The 9,308-nt window shown below is 72.7% G+C and overlaps 1 protein-coding gene across 1 annotated transcript; it reads left to right on the top strand.

Annotated features, from left to right (window-relative positions):
• Positions 1 to 9,044, top strand: RHPN1 (rhophilin Rho GTPase binding protein 1). The gene is made up of 14 exons (XM_081111700.1): positions 1 to 85; positions 3,793 to 3,908; positions 4,304 to 4,432; positions 4,621 to 4,696; positions 5,686 to 5,810; positions 5,891 to 6,057; positions 6,209 to 6,402; positions 6,750 to 6,906; positions 7,032 to 7,148; positions 7,465 to 7,659; positions 8,002 to 8,078; positions 8,211 to 8,357; positions 8,428 to 8,583; positions 8,705 to 9,044. The coding sequence occupies exons 1-14, from the start codon at positions 5 to 7 to the stop codon at positions 8,858 to 8,860; spliced, it is 1,893 nt and encodes a 630-aa protein (XP_080967826.1). The 5' UTR covers positions 1 to 4; the 3' UTR covers positions 8,861 to 9,044.
• The last annotated feature ends 264 nt before the right edge of the window (positions 9,045 to 9,308 follow it).

The raw sequence follows: 9,308 nt of genomic DNA, 5'->3' as shown, positions 1-9,308 counted from the left end.
GGCGATGATCCCGGAGGAGAGGCGAGACGGCCCGGGCGCCGGCGACGAGAGCCCCGGGCTGCAGGCGGCCGACAGCGTCCGCAAGGTGGGCGCCCGGGGCGTGGGGGCGCCGGGAGGAGGGCGCCCGGAACGGGCGGGCGCGGCGCTGGGTCTCTGGCGGCGTTGCTCCCTTGTCCGAGCGCAATGCAAGGGAGACTCCCGCCATCCACACCTCGCTCGCCCCAAAAGGCAAGCTGGGCGCACTGGTGGGGAAACTGAGGCCCGGAGGGCAAACCCCGCGATAACTGCCTGCGCTGGTTGCGCTCTCGCCGCGTCGGGATCCAGTGCTGGGGAGGCGGCAGGAGGCCCCTCCCGTGCGGCTCGGGGACGGGGAGAGCGCCGTTCCAGCTCGCCGCTTCCCGGGCGCCCTGTCGGGCCGGGGCTGGGCTCCGGTCGGTGACAGCCCGCGCCTGCGTCTCGCGCCGGCCATTGCGCCTTTCCTAACGCCCCTGTCCCCGGGCCGCCGGCCTCGCGCTGGGCACCGGCGCGGTGTTTGCTGACACTCGGAGCTGCTGGTGGCTGAAGCCTCGCAGGTACAGGAAACGGCCGGAGTCACAGGCGGGAGCGCGTCCTTCCGTCCTTTCCCTGCGCACCCGCCCCGTGGAGGCCTGGGCGCTGGACTGTGGACCGGTTCCAGGAGCGCCGGGAGGCCCGGGAAGGGCGTGGGGCGGGGACCTGCCCGATGGGCCTGGGAACGGGCTGCTCTGGCGGCCTCGCTCTCAAGCCCAGACGCCAGTGTCGCCTGCAGAGGTGCTCGCCTCCCTCTCCCAGGTCGGGCTGCGCGGAGGACCCGGCTGCTCCGCTCAGCTTGGTGTGCTGGGGCCGGGCCTTCCAGGGGCGAAGGGGGTGTCTGGTGGGACCTGGGGCCCAGGTTGGCAGCCACGTGATGCCGACCAGACCCCGCAGGGCCAGGCCCTCCTCACCCCCAGGAGATGCCAGGTGCGTGGCAGCCACGTGTGGGGAGCACACTGGGCCCTGGTCCCAAGCGTGGGCACTGCCCTTGGTGACCCCACTTCCCGCCGCCCCGGCACGTGTTGTCGGACGGAATGTTGGGGAGGTTGCTCACACACGTGTTCCAGAAGGCTCTCTGCCCCAGGGCACCCTGGGAAGGCGCGGAAACTTCCCGGCGGCCGACTGTGCGGGGCGGAGGAGCTGGGCCGGGAGGAGGCCGGGCCGGGAGCTGGGCCGGGAGGAGGCGCCGGGCCGGGAGCTGGGCCGGGAGGAGGCGCCGGGCCGGGAGCTGGGCCGGGAGCTGGGCCGGGAGCTGGGCCGGGCGGAGGCCGGGCCTCCCACACTCTCCTGTCCTGTTGCTCTGGCGGCTCCCGCTCCCTGGAAGGTCTGACCGGACCCCTGCGGCCGGGGAGGAGGGGGCTGGTCCCGGTTTGGTCACAGGCTCGGAGTCAGGACAGGGCCGCTGGCCAGGCCCAAAGCCACGCAGGAGCAGTGAGGGTGGCGCCAGCGGCTCCCCGCCCGGTGTCCAGTGGGGACTCCCCAACGCCAGCCAGGGGCCCAGTTAGCAGCGGCTCTGGGAGTGGGGCGTCTGAAGGCACCAGGGGCCCCCAGTGCCCCAGTGAGCCTCAGAGAGGGCGGGGGTGTCACCCCGCTGGCCGCAGGGGCCTGGTCTGTGGTCCATCTGGCATGTGTGTGGTTGCAGCCACCGTGTCCTGGCAGCCGTGTGGGGGGTGGGCGCTGGGCCCACTCCTTGGGGTGTCCAGATCCTCTCTGTTCAGGTGAGACCGAGGGAGGGAGGGGGGCCCTGAGGGGGGGGTGGGGGCCTCTCCCTGGGAACCCGCGGAGCCGGGAGCCTGGGCAGGGCGGGGCCCTGCTGTTTGTTCCAGCGGCCTGTGCTGGCGTAACTGTCCTCCAACTGCCCCCCCCGCCCCCCGCAGGCTGTTTCCTCCTGGGCTGCTGGGGCCGCAGGCCCAGGGCTTCCGGGCAGCCAGAGCCGCCAGCCGGGTGGTCTCAGGGCCACGGCAGTGGGTGTGAGGGGTCTCTTCCCCATTCTCCACCCTCTGCACCCGCTGGGCTCCGGCTGGGGGATGCTGGTCACCTGGCGCCTGCCCCCCTTCCGCAGCAGACCCCTCCCCCCGGGGCCAGCTCCACCCGGCGAGGGCAACAGGCCTGAGCAGGCTTTCCATCCGTCCGTCCGTCCGTCCGTCCGTCCAGCAGCGGAGGTCAGGTGGTTGCTCCATCCCACGCCGCCCCCCGCTCCCCGGGCTCCAGCCACTGGCTTGGCGGGAGCGTTAGGGTCCAGGTCGTGAGGGGTGCCCCCGAGCTCAGAGTGGGCCCGGCTCGTCTCTCTGGGAGCCCCGGACACAGAGACTGCAGGACCGTGTTGGTGAGGACAGCCCTGCTGATCCGCGGCCTCTGCCCAGCACAGGACCCCCACCCGGGCAGACGGCCATGGCCGCTCACCCCGAGGGCGGGGCGCCTGCTGGGGGCTCGCAGTCGGAGCTTCAGGAGGAGCGGGCTGCAGCCTGGGCTCTGCCCCCGCCCCAGGCCTCCTGCATGGAGGGGGCGCGGTGGGCGGTGTGGGGCGGAGAAGAGGCGGCGGTCAGCAGGAAGGCGGTCAGCAGGAAGGCACTCAGCCGGCAGAGCGAGGGAGGAGAGCGTCTTGTTCCTCCTGTGTCATCCTGAGACCAGCCGCTCCGTCTACAGATGTGGCCCCGGGACCCGCCATGGGGAGTCCCCTGCCACCTCTGCTCTTTCTCCCCGAGTTCAGGGAGGGACACACCCCCTCTCCCCAGCCTCCTGTCCTTCATGTCTCAGAAGAGTGCCTCCTCCTACAAGAAGTCTTCCCTGATTGACCTGTTGAGAACGCTGGAGTCTGGAAACATTGGGCGTAAGCCCAGGTGGCTGTGCGCTGGCAGCCTTTGCCATGGGAGGGGAGAGGGCGTGCTCCTGTGCTGAGCCAGCTGGAGCCCGGAAGGCCTGACACTGCCTGTGCGGGGGGCGTGCCAAGCATAGGCCGCGTCCTGGGGTAATGGGAGACAGCAGACACAGCAGGCGGCCGAGGCCGGGCTGCAGGAGGAAACCCTCCCTCTGTCCGCGCCCCTGGGGCAGCGTCTTCGTTCCCACGCTGGTCAGAGGTGGCGTGAGCGCCCATGTGGGCGTCGGCCGGGGAAGGTGGTTCTGAGTCCTTCCTGATCCCTGGCTGCAGACCGACCCCACGGGAGGTCCCTGCGTGGCCAGGAGGAGGCGCGGTGGCCGCCCGTCCCTGCTGTAAGCTGCCCCGGCTCTTCACTGCGGCCCCAGACGCGGGCAGGCTGGCACCATTGCCCGTAGCGTGAGGAGCCGCGGCCGAGGCGGGCAGCGGGCAGTCAGGAGGCCTGGCTTGCTGCCTGGGAGCGAGCGACCCTGGGCCTGTGGTTGGGGCGCTCGCCAAGGGGTCCCCACGAGTCATCAGCTGGAACAGAGCCAGCCTCCAGGCCTCGGTCACTGACCCCGGCCCCTCCCGGCCTGACGGCGCTAGAGCAGGCGTGTGAGGGGCTGCGGGACGAACGTCCAGGAGGATGCGTGGTGAGCTGTGGCTGCCTCCTGCCCGGGGCCCCGTCACGTGACGGCCGCGCCCACCATCAGCCCAGCTGTGTCCCACCCCCACCGAGTCCCTCCGGCCCTCAGCCCTTCCTCCCGGCATCACCCTCTGAGCCCAGGCTCCACGCCAGGTGGGCCGGCTCACCCCCTGCCCCACGAGTGGGGGACCCCTGGCCCGGCCTCAGGGTGCTGAGCCTGTGACCCGTGGCCTCCGTGCAGGGCGGCGACCCCCTGGCGCAGACGCAGCGAGGCCGCCTGCAGAGCCGCAGGGCCCGCGTCCACCAGCAGATCAGCAAGGAGCTCCGGATGCGGGCGGGCGCCGAGAACCTGTACAGGTGCGCACGGCCCGCGGGCAGAGGGCAGAGGGCAGGGCGGGCCCCATTCCTGCCCTGAGCCTGGCCTTCCAGGGTCCCCGGCCCCTCTGGGGGCTCCCAGATGCAGCACAGAGGTCTGACCCGCTCGCCCTGGGAAGTGGGTTCGGAGTGTCTGCCGCGGGCATGGCCTGCGCCTGGGGGAGGCAGGGGGCGGCCGTGCCCTGGGGGCCCGGGGACAGCCAGGACACGCTCGCGAGGGCAGGAGTGTGCACAAGCCGCCGGCGACTCGGGAAAGGGGGCCTGGACCCGCTGCTGCCCCAGGAGTGGGCTCTGGAGCGGGGACTGGCGAGGCTGCAGTGTGGTCAGGCCTGCGGCCCACCCACAGGCCTGGCCTTGACCTCAGCCCCCCTTCCCAGAGCCACCAGCAACACCCGAGTCAGGGAGACCGTGGCCCTGGAGCTGAGCTACGTCAACTCCAGCCTGCAGCTGCTGAAGGAGGAGCTGGAGGAGCTGGACTGCGGCAGCGACGCGGACGGGCCCGGGAGGTGCGAGTGCGCGTGGGGTGTGGACACGGGTGTGCGTGTGCGTGTGATGTGGGAGGTCCGTGACCCGGGCAGCCTGCGGCGTGTGTGGGTGTGCGGGGACGCCTCTCAGAGTCGGGGAGGGGGGGCTGTGGGTGTGCCGCGGCCGCCGGGCCAGCCCCAGGGTCGGCACTCGCTGCTTCTGGTTCCAGTGGAGGCATCACTGTCCCCCTGATTCCCCTGGGGCTGAAGGAGACGCAGGAGCTGGACTGGTCCGCAGCCCTGAGGGTGAGTGCGGCCTGGGGGCCGAGGGGGCGGGTCATGGAGGCTTCCTGGTCCAGCGTCTCGTTGGACAGACAGGGAAACTGAGGTCCGAGGCGGGAAGGCCTGGCCTGGGGGTGCCCACCTCCCCCGCTCAGGGGCTTCGGACTGCGAGGCTTTGGAGAAGAGCCGCCTGGGCGGGCGCCGCAGAGCTGGTCCTCCTGCCCGGAGCCCCAAGATGGCCCCAGGGTCCCCATCTCTCGCTCTGAGGGTCCCACAGCCAGAGCCTGTGGTGAGAACCGATTGGTCCCCCATCTTGTGGGGGCTCAGGCGCCGGGCTGTCCTGTCCTGTGCAAAAGCGCCTCCATGTCCCCTGTGGCCTGTGGCCCTGCCCCCCAGGGTCAGCACAGGAATTCAAGCAGAAACAGCCCGGAGCCTCTGGGCCCATGTCTGCGGTGAGGGGTGGCCCTTCTCTGGGGCTGGTGCCTCTCCCCCCCCCCCACCGTCTGGGCCTCCCCACCCCCAGTCTGGGTCTCCCCCACATGGGGCCGGGAGACTCCAGGCAAGGCCAGTGCCCCCCCCCACCCCCCCCAGGAGCTGATCTCTGAGCACTTTGGAGAGGATGGCGCCACCTACGAGGCGGAAATCAGGGAGCTGGCCAACCTGCGGCAGGTAGGGGGCCCCGCCCGCCCCACAGGGAGACCGGCCACACCCAGTGACCCCAGAGGCTCAGTCCCAACAGCAAAATGGAGCTCACTGTGGACTCCCACGCCTGCCAGCGCCCTGCACCGGGCACTCGGCCCTTAGGGCAGGGCTGTTCCATGCCTGTCCCTCCCGTGCCCTTCGGTCTCCTGGGGCGAATGTGAGGCCTACGACAGCCCAGGAAGGACAGACGCCCAGTGTGGCCCCGTCCGCTCCGGCCCCGGCTGCCCCTGGGCTGTGATGTCCGAGGAGGCTCTCAGGGTGGGGTGCACGCGGGCTGCCCGGAGGGTGGGGTCAGCTGCTCCCTCCCGCAGGCCATGCGGACGCCCAGTCGGAGCCAGGCCGGCCTGGAGCTGCTCATGTCCTACTACAACCAGCTCTGCCTCCTGGACGCTCGCTTCGTGAGCCCCACCCGGGGCCTGGGGCTGCTCTTCCACTGGTAGGGCCGCCCGCCTGCGCCCATCTCTCAACTTCTGGGTTGTTGCCTCGGGCTCCACCCAGCCTGACCCCACCCTGCAGGTACGACTCGCTCACGGGGGTCCCGGCCCAGCAGCAGGCGCTGGCGTTCGAGAAGGGCAGCGTGCTCTTCAACATTGGGGCGCTGCACACCCAGATCGGGGCGCGCCAGGACCGCACCTGCCCCGGGGGCGCCAGCCGTGCAGCCGAGGCCTTTCAGAGGGCGGCAGGTGAGGCAGGTGCCCGGGTCTGCGCGTCCCAGAGCCAGGGTGGGTAGGACGGCCCCCAGCGAGAGGGGCTCAGCCTGTACCCCTGTGTGGGGCGCTCAGGGCTGAGGGGTGCGGGCAGCCCTGCCCTGCGCTGTGAGCACTGCCGTTGCAGGCGCCTTCAGCCTCCTGCGGGAGAAGTTCTCCCAAGCGCCCAGCCCCGACATGAGCCCCGCCTCGCTCCGCATGCTGCAGCAGCTCATGACCGCCCAGGCCCAGGAGTGTGTCTTCGAGGGTCTCTCGCTCCCGGCCCCCGCCGCCCCCCACGACTGCCTGGCCCAGCTGCGCCTGGCGCAGGAGGCCGCCCAGGTGAGGACGGCGCCCCTATCAAGCGAGGCCTGAACTAGCACCTTGGGCCCCGGCCAGGCCTGGTCAGCTGCCAGCTGGGTGGGCAGGGCCTGGCATGGGGCCGGGGCGGTGTGCGGGGCTGCGTCTCCTATTGGTATCTGGTCCCTGGGGGGCTGGGCGGGACCCAAGGTCCTGAGTCCAGCTCTGGGACAGCACTAACCAGAACAGGAACTGGGAGCACAGACCTCAAGCTGGGACCCGCATGGGCCAGGGCCGGTGGAGGCTGGTCCCCAGGTGGGGAGGCGGGGCTGAGGCTGCTGGGGGGCCCCAGCTGGGCTTGGCCGACCGTCCTTCCCGGGTCCTGGCAGGTGGCGGCCGAGTATGAGCAGGTGCATCGGGCCATGGCCCAGCCGCCGGTCCGAGACTACGTGCCCTTCGCCTGGACCACGCTGGTGATCGTCAAGGCCGAGCACTTCCGCGCCCTGGCCCACTTCCACGCGGCCACGGCCCTCGGCGGCGGCCCCCGTGAGAGCCCACCCCACCGAGCGCTGCGTGCGGGGGAGGCGGGGGCTGTGCCTGCGGGAGAGGGAGGCTGGCTGTGCGCGGCGGGAGGCCTCAGTGCGGGGGCTCATGGCCCTCTCTGCCCCCAGCGGCCGAGGAGCTCCTGGTGCGGGAGCGGGAGGTCTTCCTGGAGCCCCAGGCCCCCCCTGAGCCCCAGCGCCCCGCACTGGCCCCGCCGCAGGAGCCCGAGGAGCGCAGGAAGCTGGGTGAGGCGGCTGTGGGAGAGTGCGGGGTCCTGTCGGGGGCGAATGATCCCCGGGGGCCACCCCACCCTACCCTTCACAGGTCACTCCTTCTGGCCACGCCTGGTACCCCAAAGCTGACGGGTGGGGTGGCCAACCTGCCTCCTGGATGCCCCCCACCGCCCACTGGTGGGTGATCCCGGGGCGGGAGGGGGCACACGTGGGAGGCTTTTCCGGGCCCAGCGTTCACCCCGGCAGCTCCCCTGTCCCATCCGGGCGGGAGCGGGGGGCTGGGGCGCAGGGCGGCTGTGCAATGTGCGCTGTCCCCGCGGCTGTGCAGGCAAGGCCCACCTGAGACGCGCCATCCTGGGGCAGGAGGCGGCGCTGAGGCTGCACGCCGTGGGCCGCGCCCTGCGCCGCGTGGACCCGCTGCAGGCGGTGCTGGCCCAGGCGCTGCGGCGCTCGCTGGCCAAGTACTCGGAGCTGGACCTGGAGGACGACTTCTTCGAGGCCCCGGAGGCCCCCGACATCCAGCGTGAGCAGCCGCGTGGGTGGGTGTGTCCTGGGCGTGGGGGGCGGGGCCCTGCGGCCTTTGGGGCGAATGCATCACCGTCCACGCCCACCGCCGAGCCGGAGAAGCGGGGTGCTGGAGGCCACCCACGCTGCCGCCCCTGACTCCCCCAAGGGGGCTGCCCTGGGAGACAGACACCCCCAGGCCCCTGCCGTCTCCTCCGGGGTTACCTGGGCGGGAACCACCGCGGGCTCCTCGCACCAGTGGGGGTCGCGTGTCGCCCACTCTGGCCGAGCCGCATCCAGCCGTGTCCCCGTCCCTGAGCCGTGGGCTGAGCCCGCCCTCCCTCCCCCGTCGCCCTTTCAGCCAGAACGTCCCGGAGGCCGGAGGTCCGGGCCCCCAGCTTCTCGCAGGTGAAGGTGGCCGACATCTTCCACCGGCTGGTGAGCACCTTCCCGCCTCCGCTGCCCGCGAGGCCCCGAGGGGCCCGGCCTGCGGCGCCCCCTGGTGTCGGCCCCCGGATGTGCCGCTCGGTGGGGGCCGCAGGCCAGGCCGCTGATCTGGGGGGCCCCCAGGGGCCCCTGTCTGTGTTCTCAGCCAAGAACCGCTGGCGGCTGGGGGGCCCCGTGCACGTGACCCGAGGGGAGGGCGGCTTCGGCTTCACGCTGCGGGGAGACGCGCCCGTGCTCATCGCCGCCGTGGTCCCCGGGGGCCAGGCCGCGGTAAGGCCGGGAGGACGGCGGGTGGGGGCGGCGTCTGGTGGGACTCGGGCCGCAATGTCCTGCCCCGCAGGCGGCCGGCCTCCAGGAGGGCGACTACATCGTGTCGGTGGACGGGCAGCCGTGCCGGTGGTGGAAGCACGCGGAGGTGGTGGCCCGGCTGAAGGGCGTGGGCGACGCGGGCGTGAGCCTGCAGGTGGCGACCCTGCTGCCCGCCGAGCCCGGCACGGTGAGCCCCGCGCCCCTGGGGGACCCCGCTGCGGGGGGGCTGCCCTCGGGAACCCCCAACGCGCCCCACCCCCCCTCGGGTGGCCCCGCCGGTGCTGACCGCTGTGCATTCCCCGACGCAGGGCGACCGCCGGCCGCTGCGGGGGCTGCTGAGGAGCCAGGAGCGCGGCTGGGAGCCTGCGCCCGCGAGAGCCAGCCCCCGGCCCCTGCTCGGCTGGAGCCGCAAGGCCAAGAGGGGCAAGGCTGGGGGGCGGCCGCCCCCAGACCCCCGGGCCTGAGCTGCTCCGCCGCACCCCTGGTCGCCCAAGGAGACGTGAGGGGCGGCTCCCCACAGCGGGGCCCAGCCTGGCCTGCAGCTGGCTGGGGGCGGGGACCCCGTCGTGTCCTCCCCCGGCCCCGGAGGACCTTCAAGCCACTTGCCGTCCGGCCCAGTGCCCGCTGCCCATTAAAGACAGTGTCGGATGAGGCGTGTCCGCCCAGTGCGGGGCCGGGCCCTGCACCCCCACTCACCCGGGGCCCAAGGAGGGCCGCTCCCAGGTGGGGTGGGGGTCTAGCCGCTCCTCTTTGAGCCGAAGGAGCCACAGGGGGCGTGGGGGGGTCAGCTTTGGGTCCCTGCAGCTGGGTCCTCTCACTCCCCTGTGGTGGCCTCCCAGGGCCCCTCAGCTGGCCTGTCCCCCTCCTGCCCACACCCCCCTCAGGGCGGGGTTCACCCTGAGCCCAGCTTCT

This window comes from Myotis nattereri, assembly GCF_964212035.1.
Source record: "Myotis nattereri genome assembly, chromosome: 17".
In the NCBI taxonomy this organism is placed as follows: domain Eukaryota; kingdom Metazoa; phylum Chordata; class Mammalia; order Chiroptera; family Vespertilionidae; genus Myotis; species Myotis nattereri.
Note: the sequence above shows the minus strand (reverse complement) of the source record. Positions and strands in the feature narration are given on the sequence as shown.

Bases quoted from the DNA above. Each gene is read 5' to 3' on its own strand.
- RHPN1 (XM_081111700.1), top strand. From the start codon at position 5: ATGATCCCGGAGGAGAGGCGAGACGGCCCGGGCGCCGGCGACGAGAGC. The intron at 7,660-8,001 runs GTGAGCAGCCGC...TCGCCCTTTCAG, and splicing joins GGAGGCCCCCGACATCCAGC to CCAGAACGTCCCGGAGGCCG. The intron at 8,584-8,704 runs GTGAGCCCCGCG...TCCCCGACGCAG, and splicing joins TGCCCGCCGAGCCCGGCACG to GGCGACCGCCGGCCGCTGCG.